This window comes from Equus caballus, chromosome 17 (assembly GCF_041296265.1).
Source record: "Equus caballus isolate H_3958 breed thoroughbred chromosome 17, TB-T2T, whole genome shotgun sequence".
Classification (NCBI taxonomy): Eukaryota; Metazoa; Chordata; class Mammalia; order Perissodactyla; family Equidae; genus Equus; species Equus caballus.
Window position 1 is genome coordinate 25,548,228 of NC_091700.1, and position 22,761 is coordinate 25,570,988.

The 22,761-nt window shown below is 45.7% G+C and overlaps 1 protein-coding gene across 1 annotated transcript in view; it reads right to left on the reverse strand.

Moving 5' to 3' along the window:
• FLT1 (fms related receptor tyrosine kinase 1) overlaps positions 1-12,746 on the reverse strand; it is a 171,896-nt gene extending 159,150 nt beyond the window's left edge. The window contains 1 exon segment of the mRNA NM_001309471.1: positions 12,426-12,746. Within this exon segment, the coding sequence (NP_001296400.1) occupies positions 12,426-12,489 (64 nt within the window). The 5' untranslated portion in view covers positions 12,490-12,746.
• Between the last annotated feature and the right edge of the window lie 10,015 nt (positions 12,747-22,761).

Here is a 22,761-nt window from a genome sequence, read left to right on the forward strand (position 1 = left end):
TACATTCCAAAACTCTGTAAGAAAACATATTTCTCAAAAGAAATTTCTACTCCCACGTTTATACTTAACATTCTCCCAAAAAGATGAGTGAATTACTCTAGCAAGGCAATCCCATGCCCATCTGCTTGGCCTGTAAAGCACAGTTAAAATAAAAAAACAACTCTATGTCTACATTTTAGGATTTTACTATTTCTAAAAAGATATACTTAGATATAGAATCACTAAGGTTCAAGTCAGTCTAAAAAAGGTAAAGTGAAATAGAAATTCCTGAAAATTAGCATTCATGTTAGTGTCCTGAATTTCTAAGTAAGTTTGTGTGGCAAATACTTTGCATAGGGTATTTTTCATTTACCAGTTTTGAGGACAGGAAATGGGATGGGGAGTGAGTGGCAGGAACACTTTTAATCTGCATATCAACAATGTGTGTCAAATATTTCCTAACCCTCAAGAAGTTATAGTACACAAAGTCCATTCAAGGGCAATACAATTACTCAATTCCCATGCTTTTTTCCTTTCTTTTTTCTCTACTTCTAGCAGAATTCCCTAGGGAGAAGATTCTGAAGCTATAAAAATTTCCAAATAACAACAGAGAACAAAAATCTGATCCGTCAGGAGACGTTTAGTGGAAAAGAGAGTTAAACAGTGTTTTCCTTAAAGAAAACAATCCCTTTAATCATAAATAAAATGATGTAACAAGAGTTTATATTGCTTTTTAGAATTTTTGTTTGCAATCCCCTCTAATATATCCTGCCTTTCCATCTGTTTACATGTATTTTTTTGGTTTCTCTAATGCCAATTTAGAAAAAGAAAACAATCATAAAACTCAAGCAGAATATATATCACCACTCCTTGTAACTGTCTTCAAAGCATATTTCCATTTGACCACACTTTCCACTATTTCCTTGGAACAAAGGTAAAACTCCTCAATAGATAGGAGGATAGGATTTTTCTCCGATTCGGATCAACATGGTCATATGCTGGTGTTGAAAATTGCCCCTCTCCAAGTAATGGATGAAGGAAGAAAAAGTCAACTGCTTTTTTCTCTTTCCTGACTTCTGGTAGGTTTGAATATCTGAAAGGAATGATCTAAGGAGGAGGAAGAGACAGAAGGAGCAACAGGGCTTAAAGAAACGCTTCCATTTGTGATCGTGGTACAAGGACCTCCAATCAAAAAGGGAAATCATCTGGGGATATAACGTACATGACAGTGTAGTTAACACTGCTATATGGTAGTTTGGAAAGTTGCTTTAGAAAAAGGGAAACCAAAGCCTATAGCTGTGGCCATCCCAGACTGAAAAGGAACTCCCTCTAGGAAAATGTTCTTGGACGGTTGTCTTTTTCTGCACAGATATAATAGCTTTTTATTCTAAACCCTGAAAACGAAACTTTTTGGTTTTTCTTAATTCCTAGAGTTTATCATTCAAGATATGTTGGGTAAATGTTAGTACAAACAGCACTGATTTCAAAGTCAGAAAGACCTCGGTTTGAATCCTGGCCTGGATACTCTGTAAGTTTACGACCCTCAGCAAATCACCAAGTTTCCCTGAGCCTCAGGGTATCAGTTGGTAAAACAGTTGAGCGTGCATGTTGGATGGTTATGAAGAGGTTCGCCTGAGCTGACATACACAGCACCTGTGCTTAGGAGGCGCTCAGAACGAACATCCTCCACGTCCCCTGGGGACATATTCAGTGCTCCCCCTCCCTCAATTCACATAGCATCTGCCTTCCGGCTGAAACATATATCCACATCCTTCCCTGTACTCCAGTTCCGTTAAGAAAAAGCTCCAAGTCTTTGAGGTTTCTGGGATCTAAAAGGTGCACAGAGAAGTAGATATTTGATTCCTGGAAACAATCTTGGCAGAGGGTATTCCTGGCTTTTTCAGAGGACCTGCCTGATGAGAGCTTTTCCAGAATCAAAAGCACTGGCCTCATCCATCCTCCTATGTAATCTGTAAAGCCACATATAGGAGAGCAGTTTGGAAACCCATATAAAATCATGTTTTTAATGGCTTTTTCTGACTTGAACTTTTTGGAAGGTCCTTGAATACCCATGATAAGAAAACCCACATGATTAAAATTCTGTCTTAATGGAGACTTTAATGGTGTCTATCACACGCAGCAGTGGAATCTGCCAAGGCCACTTTAAGCTGGAATAGCAGGGGCTTCTCACATTCTTTGGAAATGGCAAAACCCCAAGGATAGAATGGTTTAGAAAGAAGGGAAAGACCAACACCCTCTCATCGATGCTCTTTTCTTTCTCCCCTTTTCATCTAGGCTGTAAGTTGTGGTAAGAGGAGCGAGGTTTGGAGTCTGACAATCACATTGAAATAATTCCAGCTTTACTTACTATTTCTGTGATCTCGGGAAAAGTATTTAATTTACCTAAGCCTCAGTTCCCTCATGTTTAAGAGTACTCTACCTACCTCCTGCGACTGAGTAAAATGATATATGTAAATCAAAGTGCCCAACAATCCACAGGGGTCAGTTTCCTCCTTTCTCCCTCCCTTCCTCCTTCTTCCTCCAGAAGAAGGTGCTCAGAGAGCCTATGATACAAGCCCCAAGACCTGCAGGGCAGCCTGCATTTGGAATGTGCGGGTGAGCGGTCCTCCCTTGCTGCTGTCGTAGCATTCGAAGGAGGCTAGCCCCCTACCCCCACCCCCGACATGGCATCCCGCATTAGTCATGGCCTGAGTGCCCTAATCAAAAGATTTACAAATAGAAAGCTCTCCCATTGGACCACTTGCTCATTCCCAGGTACTGTTTAGAAGGGCGAAGGCATTAGTCACTACTATTTTCTTGGCCAAACTCCAGCCTAACATCTTGACTGAAAAGAAAAGGCTAAGTGCTAAATATGGGGTGGCAGATTGAAAAACATGGCCACGATTTTGTGCAGCTCCTCTTATCAGGAGAGGAGCCTGTTTCCCCATGCCTCGACTCTGCGTTAAGATCCGCTTTGACCAATCGAATGTGGCAGAAGTGGTTTTGTAGGAGTTCCAAAGCCCAGGCTTCAGAAGGCCTTGAGGCTTTCACCGTCGCCCTCTTGGACCACCCCTGCCTCCACGTAAGGAAACCAGGCTAGACAACTGAATGGCAAAAGACAGTGTGTGGGGCGAGGCCCAGTGACAGCCAGCACCAAGGTCTCTGTTGAAATGCCAGGTGACTACAGCTGCATGAGCGACCCAGGTGAGACCGGAAGAAAAATCACCTAGCTGGACCCAGCCCAGATTTCTAACCCAGGACTCATGAGACATAATGAATTACTGTTGGAGGCCACTGAGTTTGGGGGCAGCCTATTATGTAGCAATAGATGACAGATAGAAATGCTATGCTGACTCAGCCCTGCACAAGCAGTGATTCAGTAGTGGGCAAAGGATATGTTCTTTCTGTATCTGAAAATAAAAGCGTCCAAGTGGAGCTCACGTAATATTAGGCCTTCAGTGCCCTATAGGTACCCCTAGAGGCTCTCAGGGAAGGAGAAAAAGCTTGAATTCTTGGTGTTTCACAAGAAGGGTCCCAACATCGTGGTTCTACACAACGAGAGGCCAGCTCTGTCTCCAGCAAGCAGCAACTTTTCCCACCAAGGAGGACAGACCCCTGGCATATCACAAAAGTCAGCAGAACCATACTGCTCCAACAGGTAGAATTTGGCCACCCAGGTTGGGGATGCTGATCTCAGCAAAGGAAATGCAGATGCAGAGGCTCAGTTAGGGGCAAATCATGGTGAGGCTTCAGAGAGCATTGTGCGGGGCACATTGGAGGGGAGCAGGGACCAGGGCATGTGGGTGCCCAGGACAAGTCAATAGTTGGGGACCTTTCAAAAGGATTCTGTAGACATTTGCCAATGTTTATATAGAGGAAAGGCAGAGCACTCTGTGGTGTAAGGCAGAGAAGGAGGACTGCTCTTAGCTCTATTGTCTTGACCAGCAATTCAGTTCTGGTTCCTAACTCACATACCTCACACGGCAAAACAGACTTACTTTCCTCAGAAGGTAATTTTGCCACATCTATTGAGGTCACACACCCCAAGCACTTTATCCTAGTATTTGTTCTGCCGCACTCTAGGACCAAGTCCTCTTCCTGGCAGGAATTCTCATAAATACAGTTTCCTCTACCTTGTTATATGTCTAGTGAGGATTTAGTGCCTTTTACAGACTGGAATCTGGGCAGGGGCCTCCCAGGTGGCCAGGCCTCTCAAACCAGCCCCAAGGCAGAGGCTCTCTAACTGTGGTCTCTGGATCAGGTGCATCAGCATCACCTGGGAGCTCATTAGAAATGCAAATTCTTGGCCCCATGCCAGACCCAGGGAATCAGAACCTCTGGGGTGGGGCCCAGACTCGGTAGCATAGCAAGGTCGTCAGGTGATTTGGATGTGGGATAAACTATGACGTTCTTAACCTTGGCTACACATTGGAATCACCCAGGAGCTTTAGAATTACTCATGCCTGAGTCCCACTCAAAAGAGTGTGACTAAATTGGTCAGGGCAGCAGCCAGGGCAAGAGGAGTTTTAAAAGCTCCCCAGGTGATTCTAATGTAGAGCCAAGGCTAGGGACCATGGCCCTAGAGAGAAGTAAAGAATTTCACAGAACTCAGTTGGCAGACTAATTACTAATCAGGGTTTTGCTAAAGGTGGCCTTGAGTTTAAGCGGTTTCATATTTGTATATAATAAAAGCCAGGGCTTTCATTTATACAAGGTTCACTTCAGGCCTCTTTTAACAAAAGGATCTGATCATTGTTACAGCTTTGCTTGTGTGGACCACATGGGTGGGTCTGTGAAAGGAAATCCATTCACACTCCACCCCTTAAATAGAAGGAGAGAAGAACAGGCTGAGAAAAAGTGCCGGTCAGCACTGTGATAATCTGTGAAAAGACAAAAGCCTTTGCCAACATTTGCAATAATGAGACAAGGAAGAATGTTAGTGCAAAACATTAAATTTCAAGCCAGTAAGAAGCACAAAGAATTTATCAGCCGTAGCACAACACAAGGAGACGGTGATGCCTCCTTGAGAACAAAGGTTCCTTCTGGAGAGGGCGCTTACCTCCGCTGGTCTTTACCACCAAGTAATTTTGTTTTGGAAGCAAATGCCTTATAAAACTTTATTTACGGTTAATGCATATCTATTTAATGGCACTTTAACCACTTTTTACCAACTCCCTGTTTTCTAATACCTTGATCTTCCCACCTCTGATTTGGTTAACCATGGTGTTCTTCAAGACCACAACCTCCATTTACAAAGTCTAAGATTTTGTGAAAAGATCCTGGAAGTAGGACACAGGTGTCCCTGCAGAAGACAGGGCATGAGAACAATGTGGGAGCCAGAAGAGGCTCCTGGCTGGCCCAGGTCTAGTCCCTTAGTCACACAGGTCAAAGGTCATCACAGGATGTTGGTGAAGAGGATTTAGACCCTGTCGCCAGAGCTAAGAATCCTTTACTAAAATCAGTGTTTCTTAATTTTTAATTAACAAAATATGTGGGGACTTTATTAAAACATAGGGTCTGATTCATTAGGTTTCCAGGGGATGCTGGACCATGGGCCACACTTTGAAAAGCAGGTTTTGACTATGTTCTGGGCATGTGCAAAGTGTGGGGGTGGGGGTGGGAGGAGGGGAAGGGAGGCACCAACTTAAGCCCAAACCGTGGGATTCAGATTTTTCAGAACACGTCTCCTGCCTAGTAGGGTGGTCCTGTCGGGAACATATTTGCATGAAGCGTTGAGAAGAACCCATCCTACAAAAGAGGCTATCAGGCAGACTAGCCTGGCATACAAAGGCTCCTATTGAAACAAAGCCTTGGGGCCGGCTCCGTGGCCAAGTGGTTAAGTTGGTGCACTCCGATGCGGCGGGCCAGGGTTTGGATCCTGGGCGCGGACATGGCACTGCTTGTCAGGCCACGTTGAGGCGGCGTTCCACATCCCACAACTAGAAGGACCGGCGACTAAGATATACAACTGTGTACGGGAGGGGTTTGGGGAGACAAAGCAGAAAAAAAAAAAAGATTGGCAACAGTTGTTAGCCCAGGTGCCAATCCTTAAAAAAAAAAAAAGAAACAAAGCCTTGATTCTGAGTGTGGCCAGGTCTCTGTCATTCAGGTTTGCATGAGGTGCCATAACCCAAGGACTCAGGTTGAGTCTATGAAAGGACAAGTAAGTCAAACCATGAAATCCGAGAGCGCTGTTGTCTCTAAAAACTATATAAGACACTGCAGAGTAAAACTGAAGTACTTGCCACCTCACCAAAAGAGGCCAAGACAGGACTTCTGCACAGACCGAAGCCTGGCTTTGCTGCCTGAGAGGCCCCAGTGAAGCATCAGGACAAAACAGGAGGAGATGAGAGGAGATGGGTGTCTCAGAGAGCTGAGGATCACAGTGGATTTCCTGCCTCTTAGTCACTCACTGTGGAGGACAAACATGACCTATCGTCCCTCTAAGGAAGACTCTGTAACCGAGGCCAAATGGACAGGTAGCAGTACATTAATACACTGGAATAAATTCATGTCTGGCCCTGAGGGCTTTCTTCCTTGAAATGATAGTGTGGCAGCATCATTCATTTGTTCTAACACTTACTGAGTGCCTCCATGCCAGGTACTACAGCTGGTGCCAGGACCTCAGGACAGCTAAGCCATGGTCTCTCCTCCTCAGAGAGCGAGGGCACAGACTCGTAAACAGAATACTAACAATGCAAGATGAGGAACTGAAGGAGGGGCACACAGAGGGGCTATATATAGGAGGGTACGCACAGGAGTGGAAGAAACTGCTAATTCTGTCTGGGGCTATCAGGAGAGCTCGTGGAGATGGTGGTTTCTGAGCTGGATTTTAAAGGCAGTGAGGCAGAGATGCTGAGGGAGGAAAAGGATCTTGCAGGCAGACAAACAGCATGAACATGGAATGATGAAGTACGAGAGAGTGGTGAGTAATTTCTTTGACCGGGGTAGTTTGTGCGGTTGGGACACAGGGTGTTTGGAGGGAAATGGTGAAAGATGAAGCTGGTACGTAAGCCACAGCTATGTAAGCCACGGTAGTTCCAAAGAAGGATTCTGACTGCTCACAGGAAAAATGAATCTTTTCACCGAATCTCTCAGGGCAATACTGAGCAGCCATAATTTTTATATTCTTAATTTAAACCCCTTATGGGCTTCAAGAAAATGGAAGAAAATTTCATATTAAAAAAAGATGCCAAAGTTTAAAAAGAAATGTTAGCACTATAATAATGTCATTCAACAAATATTTAAACATCTCTACTCTGTGGTAGAGGAAATATAAAAATGAAGAAGAAATGTTATCTGTAGTATGAACATCAGGTTCTGTTCCTGGGTCTGCCACTAGCCAGCTGTTGACCTTAGAAAAAATCACTAAACTGCTCTGGGCAGATTTTCTCATCTCTGAAATGAGCAGAATGGATCTATGAGGTTCCATCTAGCACTCACAATGTATGTGTCTGTGAGACAAGATCAAATCTCTCAAGGAGCTCAAAATCAAGGGGAGGAGCAATAACCAGCAATGACTCTGAGGCATCCAGCTTCACCAAGACTGATGGGAAATCCCCAGGAATTCTTGACATCCCCCCACGTCCGCCCCAGCAGCAATGCAGGAAACCTAGTCCGCTATCTTCAGCAGACTCAATGGAACCACTTCCTTAATGAAACCCCCCTGCAGGCCCAGATGCTAAGCCAGAGACGTTCCTTTCAAGCTCTCCCTCAATTACCCCATTCCTCCCATTTCCTTCCCCTCCCTCAATCTGGTATAGAATCCAGTAATTTAATCAGCAGCATGCAATTTCCAAGGCACCCAAGTGTGTGAGGAATCAACAATGATCCTGGAAAGCATCTGGCAAATCTTGTCATTTCTTATGAGCCCCACCAGTATACTAAGGCCAATGGAAGAGAATAGACTGTTCAATTAAATTGTTTAAACCAAATGCAACAGGTGCTCTTAATGCTTTTAGCCATTCCTAATAATATATTTTTACTTAAAAAAAGCAAGGTCTGTTATTATTTCAAATGTCCTTCCTCCCCCATCCCCAATAACAAATATTCTGAAAAAATTATATTTACTTGATATCCAACAAACTCTTGACCGTGCAACTGAACCAAGAACCTGACTAACACCAGCAAGCTTTGCATTTAACACCCTTGTGCTGACAGAGCTTCTCTCCCACTTTCTCTCCATTCTTATGCCCACTCACATCTATCTAAAACACTACAGAAGCTACTGACTCTGTTATTAGTTCTTGCTTTGTAGAACTTCCCAAACCAGAGTAAACATCAGCCAAAACTTTGCAATGGGTTGGATAACCTTCCTCAAGGACATTGCATTTTTTTGTCAATATAAAACCATTTTATGCAAAATACCATTTTCAACTTCTATATTGTATACATTCAAAGCAGATTTAGAATGTCTCAATGGTTTTTGGTAAGGAGAACAAAGTGATTATTTGGTTTGTTCTAAAAAGACATAAAATAGGTTCCGTTTTAAATAAGAGGTTTAGTATCCTTGTTGAAATCTGAAACTCTTTTAGAATGAAGTTATTTTTTGATCAAATAACTGAGCATTAATAAATCAAGAAACGCAATTGGGTTTAGAATGACTGATTTCCTTAACAGAGTTAATAGAATGAGAGTTATGAAGTAGAGTCTACTTCATAGAGTTACGTATTCTGCTAGTTAAAAAAAGCCCTGCGAGGCCACCCTGGTGGTGCATCCGTTAAGTTCGGACGCTCTGCTTTGGCGGCCCGGGGTTTGCCGATTTTGGATCCCGGGTGCGGACCTACGCACTGCTTGTCAAGCCATGCTGTGGCAGGCGTACCACATGTAAAGTAGAGGAAGATGGGCACGGATGTTAGCTCAGGGCCAGTCTTCCTCAGCAAAAAGAGGAGGATTGGCAGCTGATGTTAGCTCAGGGCTAATCTTCTTCAAAAAACAACAACAACAACAGCCCTGGATAATGATGACTACTGGCTTGGGCATCTTTTTTTTTCTTAAAGATTGGCACCTGAGCTACCGTCTGTTGCTGATCTTCTTTTCTTCTTCTTCTTCCCCCCAAAGTGCCCTGGTACATAGTTGTATATCCTAGTTGTGAGTCCTTCTAGTTGTGGCATGTGGGACACCGCCTCAACATGGCCTGACGAGTGGCGCCACGTCTGCGCCCAGGATCTGAACCAGCAAAACCCAAGCGGGGCGTGGGAACTTAACCACTCGGCCACAGGGCCGGCCCTTTGGGCATCTTCTAACAGCCTAGCTCCTGCAACCCACTAAAGACCAAGTTAGTTGGTTTGTCAGGTGCAGTCTACCAGTGAAGAAGAAAATACAGTGTGATCACTGATAGCAGAGAAACTCAGTTCATCCTTACGGCCTCAGCTCCAGCATCACAGGGTTTATCATCCATTCTATATGCAAATGTAGATAGGGGAGGGAGAGAAAAGAGACAGACACTGTACTCAGTTTACTTCTGGGAATCATTCATTGAATTTTAGAGTTGGAAAGGGCCTTAGAAATAAACATCTCTTAACTTCTGAATTTTACATATGAAAACAAAACATCCACTTAGTGATATCGAGAAAAGAAACGATAGCCTGTTATAGAATTTTCAACAGGGAAGGAAAAAACTTAAATAATACTAAATAAACAAGGTGAAAATATTGAGGAACTCGAGTAGGTAGCTACATACAGTTCATCTGCAACACGATCCATCAGTTGGAAAACTACATGGGCTGCCAAAAGTGTTAAAGAACCAACATTTCAAATATGCAATTTGGAAAAACAAACCCCAAAAAGTATGACTTCGTAAACCTTGGAGAAAACAACAAAATCAAAAATTATTATGTAAAATTAGCTTTATTATGAAAGATTTCTTACATCCAATTTGGAAATGGGTATTATTTTCATGTACATCTTGATTTAACTTTATTTTATGAGTGTAGACTTCCTTCACAGAATTCATAAGTGAAGTATTTCCAGTTATAGCAAATTGTAAATGTCGGCTGCTCAAAAACACAAGAAAAATGGGGGCAGAAAAGAAGTTTCTGTGGCTTTAATCAAGGGCATGGTGCCTTAAAAGTAAGAAAATGGGACTTTGAGCTGGAGAAAAGAGGACTGGTATCCTTTCTAGAGGAAGAGACTGCACTTGAAAGGATCTGAATTACTGGCATCTTTTTATTTCCCCAGGATATTTGGAAGAAGGTAAATATACTCTTTAGGGAGAAATGCATTATCTTTTTGTTTTACTGAACCTCTGGTTATTTATACTTCAGTGCGCACACACAGACACAATATTAATAACTGATAAATATTCAAAGGCTATATATAGCACCTGAAGGTGAGCACACCCTGCCCATGATGAGCGCCCACGAGGAGTGGACTCCTGACAAATCCACGCGACAGAAACTCAGCCTCTGTCTGGACACCACTCCCCAGAGATGCAGCTGCTCGGTTCAGTTTGAAAGCCCTGAGGCAGTTTAGAAGGTCGGTGGCTGATTGTTTTACTGTGAGACGTCTGCTAATCGGCTGGAGAAGCCTGTGGCTTGCAAAGGCAATTACAAAACCCAACCGCTGACAGAACATCCCCTAAAGCCGGAGGTAAAAGGCTTCTCACCCTGCCAGTGTTGTGTCTTGCTTTCTTTCTATAACGCATATGTAAGTTTTTAAAAGTCACAAAAGAGCTCCAAGATTTCTGCCTCATTTAAGTAAAATGAAATCTAAGAGCAATCACAAGCGGCTCTCACTCACGTGTCTGAAGACTTCGCGGAGCTCCTAATCACAAACAGAATTATCCTAAACTAGTCAACCCTGTTTGCGAAACAAAGATGAAGACATATGCGTGAAGAAGAAAATCCAATCAAACAAACTTTCCCTCCATTTTTTGGAGTCACAGTAATTTTACTTCGATTTACCTTTACATAATGGATGGACTTCAGCAAGTTATTTAAATGGTCTAAGCAATCATATTTCAATATAAGCGACATTTCAAAACAAAAAAATATGTATTTTTGAAATAGAAAATACAATACTCCGTTTAACATATTTTAGCAACTTTCCCAACATATATCGAGTTCTCGGACATTACAATTTTGCCTTGCCTCGTCGTCTAACAGTTTTACCAATCTAATTGGAACTATTACTAGTTATTCAAAAATTGACACTGAGAAAGAATATTTCACTGTTACTGCTTTTTGGGTTTAACAAGCTTTTTTTTCCCCCTCTAATAGACTCAACCCTACTGACTTTCCTTCCCGGGAATCAGTGCGATAACTTACGTTACTGAGTTTTATTTCATATTTTACCCTTTCTCCACAGTGCTTGAAATAAAGGCGCTCGGAAATCTGACTCTCTGTGCCCAGGGGGCCTGAACCAGAGGCCTTGGCCACTCAGCCCCGCTGGGCAGAGACGGCGAGGACGACCTCCTAAATCCCCTTGGGCTTTGACGCCTGGATCCGGCGGCCTTCACCCTCAGGGTGGGTGTAACCTCCTGGCTGCAGAGGGTTCCCGCAGCCTGTTTCTCTTATGCCCGGCAAAGGGGCGGACCTCACCGATTCCTCAAGCTGCATCTTTCATCTAAGTCGTCCGCCCGTTCTTCTCTTAGAATTTAAAGGCTAGGCTTGTGATTCCGAAACTTAACAGTATTTGGGCCCTCGGCTGCCCTCGTCGCTCAGGTTCACTAAGGTCGGCGACCCGGGCTGGACCGGCGGCAGAGGCCCCACCCGGGAGGCTGCGCGGAGCGCGCTCGGGCCCCGCAGTCGACGAGCGACCGGGAGGCGTGGACGCTCGTGGAATGTTCCTGGGGACAGTCGGGCTCGGGGGCCCCGAAGTGCGTCGAAGGATACCAGCGTTTGCCACCTCCTGGGATCTGTCTGCTCCTAGCAGGCACGCGACCCCCTCCAAGGTGGCTCTCCTCTTTCCCCCTCGAGGCGCGACGTCGTGGCCAGTGCCCAACATCACCAACGCCCGGGCCTCAGCCCAGCCCCCAGGCAGCCTCGCCGGCGGTCTAGGAGCCGCTGAGCCCGGCTCCGGAGGGCCCCACGAACCCGCGCCACGCCGCCTGGGAGCAGGCTCTGGATGTCAGGCAGGTCCAGGTGCGCGGCGCTCCCCGAGCCCGGAGCCTCGGCTGGGAAACCGGACCCGGGAGCCAGGCAGAGGATCAGCGACTTCAGCCGCAAAGGGGCAGCCCCAGCGGGGACCCGAGCGCTGCTCCAGCAGCCGTTCAGGGCAGCGACGCCCGCGGGCCCCCGCCAGCTCTCTCCGAGGCGCCCACACTGCCCAGTGGAGAAGGGGCGCCATCGTCCCAGGCGTGCCCACTGCAACTAGTGTCCCAGGTTCCCGCCGAGGCTTGCTTCTCGCGGCTGCAGCCTCACCTCCCCGCTTGCACCCGGTCCCAGCCCCACAGATTGTGCCCCTCGGTCGCCCCATCCCAGCCCCGGGCCCCGGCAGCGCCTCACCTGTTAGAAGCAGACCGCCGAGCAGCGCGCACAGCAGGACCCCGGCGTCCCAGCAGCTGATCATGGTGAGCACGACGCGGCCTGCTCACCCGGTGCCCGCGCTCCTCGCGGGCCAACGACCCAGCCGCCCGAGCCTGTCTTCTCGCGTTCCGCCACCGGCTCCACGCTCCGGCCTTACGCCCCGAGCGCCCCTCTCCGCGGCTCCAGCCAGGGAGACAACCACTTCCCCGGGTAATCCTCACAGCCTGGCGTCCTCTGGCTGCCGTGCCCCAGTCCCGGAGCCCGCTCCGAGCCGCCGCCGCCGCCGCCGCCGGGGAGGAGCCGCGAGGACAGTCTGCCCGGCGCGCTCCGAGCCTCCAGCGGACCTCGATTAAGAGGAGCCGAGGGCGGGGGCGATTTATAACCTTTCCCCGGCCCACTTCCTACCCTGGCACCTCCTTCCAGTGACGTCAAGGGGTCCCCCACCCCTCATCCGCCTCCCCACCTACCCTCTTCCTCCGGGACCAGATTCCCTACAGCTCCGGAGAGGGGCGGGGGCCGCCGAGGGCGGGTGGCTGGGGGCAGAGCGCGCGTCGGGAGACGCTGGCGACGCGGCCCTGGAGCGCGGCCCCGGCAGGTTCAGGGTCCTTGCTCCCGGCTCTCCTGCCCCGGTCCCCTCCTCCTTCCCTTAGCGCGCAGGAAATCCTTGCAGGCTCCCTCCGCCCGGTTTACTCAGCCCTGGGGGCCGCCCGAAGCTGGGAAGGGGACGAGGCTGGAGCTCCACTGCCCGGGGCGGAAAGTCCGATCCACGGGATGCTAGCCGCGCCTCCGCGACGGTGTCCTTGGCACGGAGGAGTGAGGCGCAGTCAGGCTCCCTCCCCTTCCTTGCTCTTCCCGCGCTGTCCAGCCGCCCCCGACCCCCCTGACTGTCCCCAGACGTCTAGGATGGCGCCGGAGACCCTCGGCACAGTGGACTGGACCGGGAGTGCCCGAGGGGACCGGACGCTTGCTTGGCACCTTCGGGAAGACAGTGAACCCGCTCAGGTCCCTGGGGAGTGCGTATGAGTCTTTTTCGGCAGCATAGATGCACCCGCCCAAGTCATTTCCTAAACTCTTCGCTTCCTAGAAGCAAAACAGGCAATAACATCACGATACCTTTTTAAAACCTGAAGTATGAAATTGCTCCTGCAGCTTGTAAGGACCGAGCACTTGAACTCTATTTCCTAAATGCTCGAAAAAAATCTTTCTGGTGGCAGCTTGCTACGCAAGAGGAGTACTTCTGCGGCTCTTCAAACAAAACCCGGTGAAATTAACTTGAGGCGCTGGATCATTTGCGATGACACTAATTCCGCTTTGTTCTTCAATTGTCTTCATTACCTTAACAGCTGAAATCGTCCTAGGCTCCACGGAGCAGCCTCGTCTTGTCTCTGTAAATATCGCTGGCTTGAAAAATAGTTCTATTGGAACCTGCCAGATGGGCAAGATAAAAGGAACTGTGATGGTTCCTAAACGGGGCGAGAGACTTCCTGAAGGACTACTTCCCCGCCTAGGAAAGTTGGGCAACCCGAAGTTGCCACACCTTTGGGTGGCAGAGCAAGGACAGGTCCCCGCCACCGGCCGCCCCACGCTGGAAGCGCGCGTCCGCGCACCTGGCGCCGGGGCGCCTGAGCCACAGTCCCTTGTGGTTCGGAAGAAAGGAAGACCGCGCAGCCCTTGCTCGCCCGTCAGCTTCGTCAGCCCTTTCTATTTTTCCAGTGCTCCTTACCATTCCGCCTGGCTCCTTTTCTCTGCCTCCCTCGAGCCTGATTCCTCCAAAACCACAGGATCATTCCGTGAACAGTTAGCACATAGGGATCGCAGGGCTGGAGGCTGACAGCAGATCCTTCTCGAAACTGGTCCGGCAGCCCGTCACAGTCTGGGATACACCCGAGAGCCACGGTGTCCCTTTGCCTCACTTCAGACTACCTGTCACTCCCACGGTTTCTCCCAAGGAGCAGCTCTCAGCGTTGCGCGTCTGTAGCGCCTCACAGGAGACAGACAGACGTGTTAGAGCCAAAAACACTGTGATGGGACGAGATCTCCGCCTTCTAAGGGGCTCAGAAACTGGGGAGGAACTTGACGGGAGTAAAGAGGCCATGACGACACAGTGCAAGGATCACAGTGCTGGAGGGGGCTTGAGACCCCGTTGGCCCAGAGAAGAGGTGGTCAGTCCGGACAACTCAGGAGGGCTTCTCAGGAGAGACACTTAGCTGGTTCTGGGAGAAAGTGGTCCATAGTAAAACCTACAAAAGTTTAACGCAACTTTTCAAATGCTATTTGATTTTTTAAAACATACAGACAGCATTCCACTTACCTGCTGCAAGAAATTAATTGATTCGGAGTTTATTTGTGAAGCCAGAACAGGTATTATTGGACGGCTGAAACAATCTTCATAGTCTAAGACGCCAGTCCACAATGCTAATAGATTACTCAGTTAGTTAAGGTTAAAAGAATCGTGGTCAAATCGAACTTAATTTACACCAAAATCATTCTGTATCGAGTGGTCCTCCACAAATTCCCCAACTATTCTTTTAAGAAGTTGCAGGCTTTTAATTGTAGTCAGCAGTGTCTTTTCTGCTTCTTTTGTTAGCTGCACTAGCCTCCTCACAAAGAACTCAAGATGCTGCAAGTTGTCACAAGGTTTTGTTCGTGATTTCATTTTAGCTTAGATAAATTTTAGCATTAGATACATGAATATCTAAGCTAAAATGCTAGGGGCTTAAAGGTATGGCTCTCAACCCTCCCTCCGAAAAGAGATAATCCCTTTGAATGAGAATGGGCTACAGCATTCTTCTAACTAAATCACTAACGAAAGAGGTTTTATAGATAATAGTGATGGAAAAGATCAATTTCAACATGCCTGGTGGGTATAAAAAGCTATTGAAGTAGACTATCTGTTGCTTCCTGCTCACATACAAAAGCACATTTCATCTCCCGCAAAACCAGACACTCTCTCCTGTTATCAGCTGCAAACACTCTCTTGAGGATTCTTTCTAGTCCCTATTCAGAGGCACACTGTTAGTAAAACCAACAGCTTTAATATTCGACAGGATAATAGTGTGGGAACATCAGTGTTAGAGACAGAAGGGAACCCAGGGCCTCATCTTCCCATGGGGCACCAAGTGTGGAGCTGCTCACCTTGCAGTTACTGGGGCTCAATCGGGAATTTCAGCCCCACATGGGTCAGGGAGCCTCAGAGCAAAGAAAAAATAGACTCCTTGGCTACACACTGCATAGCATAAATATGTATGGCTGGCTACGATGAACAAGTAGATCTTATAAAACCCTTCTATGTTGTATGAAAAAAACATCTCCCAATACATATCCACTTGACAGTGCAGGCTCCTTGGTCTAAGAGGCAGGTACTCACAAAGCTCATGTAGCGGGCTCTGCTGAGTTCACCAGGCAGGCACACTTATGGTTTGATTTGTCACATGCTGATAGGTTCTGATGGAGTTCCTTAGGGGCTTCTGGCGGTGAATGTCCTCGCTGCTCTCCTTTCTGCTCCACATGCTTCACTCTGTTCCTGAGTACCTGTTCTTCACATAGGTTGGCACTGCTGCTGCTTATCTCATTTTGATTTATTCAAGGTTTCAGCTTCTTTTTGAGGCTGCATGTCCCAGCTCTAGCTCCTAGTTAGCCCTGCACCTCCTCTACTCCCCAGGGGCCATGACATAGATACTATACTTCTGTTAATGCAACTACTGCAACGGGAAGATCAAAGGAGCCTTTTCTGTTGGCTACTTCACACCCTGGACTCTTACAGAGCTCACTCTTGGTTGAAACCCCTGCGGCTCTTTCACAGGAGCTGTGACCTGGCTGTGCTTGTACAGCCGCAGCTTTTGACATCTCAAATTGCAGACCCTTATACACACTCTTATCAAAACTCTTATTTGATTTAATCCATCTTTCCGGCCTTTGGAAATCTTTCTGATCTCCAATTCTGCCATTCAGTGCATTTACTATATATCTCCTGCTTCGGATTATCCACAAATACGATAAATGTGTGTTCCGGATCATCATCAAAATCATTGACTAGGACAGAGCTGAATGAATGAATGAAGAGATCTGTGGAGGTTCAGTATACTGAAGTATTCCTTTGTGTCATTATCTCTAGATGTATGTTCACCAAGGGAGGTTGCATATGAATTAGTTAACATCTACCACGTCAATATTCAGGAATAATTGATGGCCCCAGTAAGAGGTAAGACGACAGGTAGGTTTTATTCAAGGTATTCTAGGAAAGTTTAAAAAAAAAAAAAAGTCCAGACTGAGATAATTAGAGAAGATTGGGGCAGAAGAAAAGACAAAACAGAATAAAAGTAGTTGGCTGAGGAAATCAGGATAATGGTCATCTAATCATTATAATTAACAACTTTGCCAAAGGTTAATTTTATCTCAGCATATAACTGTCAACTATTGACTTTTTCTCTTATTTAAAAAAAATTATACCTTTTTTAATACATGCTTTTAGTTATAGAACATTTTAGACAGATGAAAATATGGGGAGAGGCCTGGAGGATGAAGCCTAACTCTATCATCTCAACATTGCCACCGTGATCACTTTGTTATATTTCATGTTAGTCTTTTTCATAAAGAGTGCTTTTATTTTCCATGTTTCTTTATAATTACTATACATATATCATAGCTACAAAATATTGTCTTACTGCTGGGAATTTCAATTTCATCATTATAAATAATTCCAAAATGTTTACTTTGACACTGGAATATTTTTTAGTCAGTTAGGCACACACACACGCACTCAGTACCCATTTCTCTCCTCCCTCCAAGGCCCTTTCATGCATACACACACACACACACACACACACACACACACACACGTGCACATGCACACACCTCCTCCCCGCCCCCACCCCCCGCCCTCCCCCAATATTCTTGCTTCACTTGAAACTTGAACCAGCTTGGTCCAACAGTGACCTGGCTGAGCCATCAGAAGGAAAAGATTCACATCAGGGTGCATAATCCAGAAAGTGTATTCTTTCATTCAGTAAATATTTTTTTGTGCACATACCCCATACACAATCCTGTGCCAGTCTTGTTGGAAATAGTAGCATAGAAGATAGAATTATCGCCCTAGAAAGCCTTACAGTTTATTTGAGAAGGCCAGACTTACATGAAACATTAGGACACAATTCTACTGTAATTAAAAGCACGAACAAGATGCAGTTATGCGTATTAAAAGGAACTATTAATTACTAAATTGGGAAATGGTTTTGAAGGTAGTAAGAGATTTGTGTCAGCAGAGAGAAGACAGCAATCTGACAAGGAAAAGCTTGTAAAACCAGCAGCTATTGGGGAAAAGTGTGTGGAGGAGGGGCTGGGAGAGGATGGAAGGTGCTCAGGAAGAGGGAGATTAAGTTCGAGGAGGTGAGGTTGAGGGAACTTCACTAGTTGGTAGATAAATTTGAATGTGTCTAATCCTGCCAGTACTAGAAGGGAGGGTTTTAGGAGAGTTAGACTAGCGTATCAGGCATGAAAGGGGAGTGAGACTGCAAGGACAGGAATAAACTATTAAGAAATAAATTTATGAAGAAAGAAACTATTAAGAGGCGAGAATATAGGACTGGAACAATGACGGGACAGAGAGAGCAAGGGCGCAGGCTGGCTCTGGTTAGTAGTTCAGAGAAGGGATGGAGAGAGAAATTAACTTTGGGGTAGAAGTGAGGGAGAGGGAAGACACCAAGAGAACTCCAAGGTTCTGAGGACTCTAGGATAGCTGAGCATTGCCAGGCTGGGGAGGCTGCTGGGAGGGGAGGGGAAGGCTTGGTTTCAGCCAGGTTGAGGGGAGTGGGCAACTGAAAGCAATCTACTTTATTTTCCTGCTTGAGCCAAGGCAGCGTATGAAGTGACAGTCTGGCTCAGGTCCAACATTTTAAGGAAGTAGAAATTCATCAGATTGCTGTACTCTAATGCTGGACAGAAAAAATATATATCAATATATATATATCTCAAGTCTTAGTTTTGTGTAATGGCTGGGCTATGACACTAGGAAGTTTATTAAAAGCCGTGAATTTAATTTCTACCTCTCAGTATATAGGGGTCACCAGCAGAGTTCTCCACCTTCAGCCTTACTTCTTCAAAAGTCCCCCTAACTCCAGACATAGCCTCAGGGCAGGTCTGCTGGCGGCTTCAGTGGAAGACCATCCCTTTCCTTCCTGCGCCTCTTCCAGACTCCTCCCAGACCGACTTTTCGTGCGTATCAGCAGCAGCAGCAGTAGCAGAAGTCACGGAGGAGCCCAGCCGCTTTCTGCCCTAGACCACACGCCCATCCAAACCAGAGTCAGCCAGGAGGCAGAAATGTGGCCCTGTAGCTTTCTAAGCTATCATCAGATGCAAAATCTGGCAAATCTGCCATTTGTAAGAAAATTAGATCCCCAGGCTCACCTAACCCTACCGTGGAGGGAAGAATTGAGTATAAGTGGCTTTAGGTTTTTTCTCTAGAGAAAATAACATTCAATGAAATCAAGTTCTTGCTAAACTGAGAACATTGCTTCTAATTATTACCTGAGAGGCACAATATCATAAGCTGCTGTCCAATAAGTTTTAGACTGCTAAATAACTTTGTTTCTATAATTTTATGATAAAAATGTCCTCAGAACACCTGTATAAAATATCAGAATCACTGTTTCTGTATTTTGGAGTACAACTTCCGTTTATCAGAATAAGAGAAAGATGTGAATGTCAAGATACGATAAACAAATCTTGTTTTTCAGACATAACAGTGTCCAAAACATCAGGTAAAATATTAGCATGTTTTTTCTTGCTGAAATTTAAAACTGAGACAAATAATAGTTTATTATTTAAATAAAATTCCCTTTCTTCACATACTGAGGTAACCACAGATGAAGTGAAACAATATCTGAGATTTGCTTCAAAATTATCTAAGAGGAGTAAAAATGAAACAAGATAGACCACATGTTGATAATGTTGAAACTGGGTCATGGATATATAATTTATATATATTTCTTTCTTCTTATATATATGTTTAAAATGTTTTCTTAATAAAACACATTTTTCTTTCCTACTCTGAAATTGAAAATGCAAACTATCAGACCAAAGTAAATTTTAGGATTTGAGCCGAGGAAAAAAGTGAAGCCTGAGAGAAAGGGGACAGTGAATCTTCCCTGGGGACCAGAGCTTTGGTTTCACTGATGGACGTGAGGACATGTGTCCTTTCCCTGAGTTTTCAGCAAATCCAGCGTCCACTGGTGAAGAGGTATGACCAGGTGTAAAGCAGTCATAAGGAGAACAGCTTACGGTTCGAAAAATCTACTTGATTTCAAAAGTACTGCTCTGTTAAGAAGTAGCACAGACAAGTAGAAACCAGATCAAGAATGAAAAAGAAGAAAGAAAATAGGAAAATTCTTTAAAAGTAGAATCAAGGAAAATACTGTCTATATGATAGAGAGGAGGGAAATGCACAAGCTTTGAAAATCCTTTTTCTTGTCCATCCTATTTATTTACAAATTGTGGATGGTGATCATTAAGTAAAGAAAATGAAACTTAGGGTGAAAGGATAGAAATCAGCTAATGATATTATTAAAAAGGACCTTAAAAACTATTTTTTTTAAAACAAAACAAAACAAAACAAATTGTGATGGCAACCATCCTAGGCGATTTTAGGAACAGGAAGACAATATTGTGAGACAATTGGCCATTTTTGCTAAAACTTAAGAAGTTCCAATGGTTGGAAAAAGAAAGAGTCCAGAAAACTGGTGAAGATAAAACATAACATCTTGAAATATTAGGGTATAAATGAACCTCATAGATGATCTGGTCCAACCACCTGATCTTACCATAAGGAAACAGGCAGAGCGGCGACATGCTTTGCCCACTGAGTCTGAATGACCTCCTCTGGCTTTAGGTTGGACTCCCCCTCGCAGTCCCCACAGCCCTTCCAGTCTCTTAATACAAAGCTTATTAGACAAGGAGAGAGCTGGTCCCCAAAGACCCATTGCTTCATCCACTGGATCAGTGTGGGATGATCTGATAAATCAGTAGAAGGAAGAAAGGATTTGCCTGTGGGTCAGCTCAAGTCTCATTCAGGTCAAGATCACCACCTTTGGGCAGAGGGTCACCTGCACCCAGAAGGCAACATAAAACAAAGCAGAGAGCAAAGAGCCTCCACCAGGAAAGCGCGTGTGTGCACAGCTTCTAGGGCTGGCCTGCCAGAGGTTCTCTGCCTCTTGTTGGATATATGACCTTGAGCAAGCCACTTAACCCATCTGGGCCCTAGTCTCTTACTCTCCACAGCAGGCTGATGACATAATCATAGGGTTGTTCCCCGTGCATAGCTGGGCAAGGGCCGCTTGATTTTACCTTTGCGGATTTTGTTCTCTGGACTTAGAATGCTCTCCCACTTTAAAAATGGTGGTGGAGAAGGAAAAAGCAGGACTCCTGTAATTTCAGTATCTAGAAGAACAGCAAGTATAATTGACAACCACTTAAAATATGAATTCAGTTTGGGAAAGCCCCGATGACTCATCCCTTCAATGAGGAAAATGAAGCCCCCAAAATATTACGTGACGTATCCAACTGAGGCAACATAACTGAGACAGTGGTACGTTCCTGCAAGACCGGGTTTTCTTCTATAGCCACAGTGTCAGGCCTTGTAGATGGAGTGTCACTTCAAAAGATGGTTTTACTGTTTTGTCATATATGGTATTTGTCATCATTAAAAGTGTTAGGTGATTTGAGGAGCCTGGCCACACCTAGAAATTGGAAAGTTTGCAACAGGCCACCAGGAGGGCCATTAATTTAAGAGAACCCTCTAGGGCCGTGAAGCCCAGATTGTTGGGCTAGTCCCCTGACACCAAAATTATGACTGACCGCAAAAGAAAGAGATGAAGATTTCTCAGCCTCAGGAGGGAGGTGTATTAGGAAGACAGGAAACTCACCGAGTGAGGAGTAAAGGGCACCCCCACAGCCTAGCGCTGGGGTGAAAGAGGACTGTTAATGTGCCGTTCTGCTGCAGAGCTTCCTACCTCAATACATGCCTGGCTGGTCATCGATCACCCTCAGGGCGTGCTGGGAGACTGGAAGAGCAGACTTCCTGTGGCATCCGAGAGACTGTAACACTCAGGCAGGAGTTTAAATGTGGCCTGGGACCCAGGCCCTCTAAGGTACCGGCAGGAGTTGTCTCCATTTGCTTATGGTGGGACCGTCCACCTGCTCGTGATGTGCGCTGACAATTTCCGTCTGCCTGTTCAGCTCCCGCACACTGCACAAGTCCTGGCCCGGTGCCTTATGCACCATGAAGGCCTTCCTGAGCACTCCGGTCACCCAGACCCCTCTCTCCCTCACACTCCTCTCAAATATACGGTTCTGAATTTCTGTCTTGTACTTTCTTGTTGCGAAAGTGTAGAGAACTGCAAGAGGATGTTTTTAGGCATTTAAATGCTTGTTTAAAAAGCAAATTTGATGAATATACCAGTTAGGCATGCTTTTGGTTCCAAATAAAATAATAATTGACTAAAAGGGACAAGCAATAGAGATAAAACTGAATTCTCTCACATAGTAAGGAGTCTGGGCAGGGCACTTCCAGGTTTATGTGGCAATCCACAATGTTACAAAGCACCCAGGGAGGCTATCTCAGTCTTTCCGCTCTGCCATCTCTGATGTCACCTCATGGTCACCAGGTGACTTGTACAACTACAGCCAAGGCACGGAGTGGGGCAGACTGGAAGAAAACTCCCAAGAGCTACCCAGCAGAATCCCCTTTACATCTCATTGGCCAGAACTAGACACATGTCAACTGGGTCACATGACAACCCTTAGACCAATCCTGGCAAAGGGGAATGAAGTTAACGTGACTGGCTTAGGCCAGCCAGGATTAATTAGCACATACTCCCCCCACCCACACACACACGTGCACACACACACACACATGGGCACACATACACACACACTGGACTGGGCACTCTGTCTCCTAGAACAAAGGATCTCCCTTCCCCTCCCTCCAACCTGACCATGATGGGGGGTCTGTTAGCAACTAAGAGGGAGACAAATTATCTTAGTGTGAGCAAAATCAATGTCAGCCACAGTGAGTGTATGGATGGTCATTGGTTAAAGACACATAAGAGCCATAAAAATTGACCTTCCTAAAACATGGCATACATCAGGTCACTTTCCATGTAAAAAATTGCAGACTATCCATATTCTGCCTGTTATGGTAGGAAGAGCAGTGAATTTAACTTGGAATCAGAACTAAATTAGAGTCCTGGATGGCATGACTTATTAGCTGTGTGCGTAAATTAATTCCCTTCCTTGAGCCTCAGTTTCCTCATTTGTATAAGAT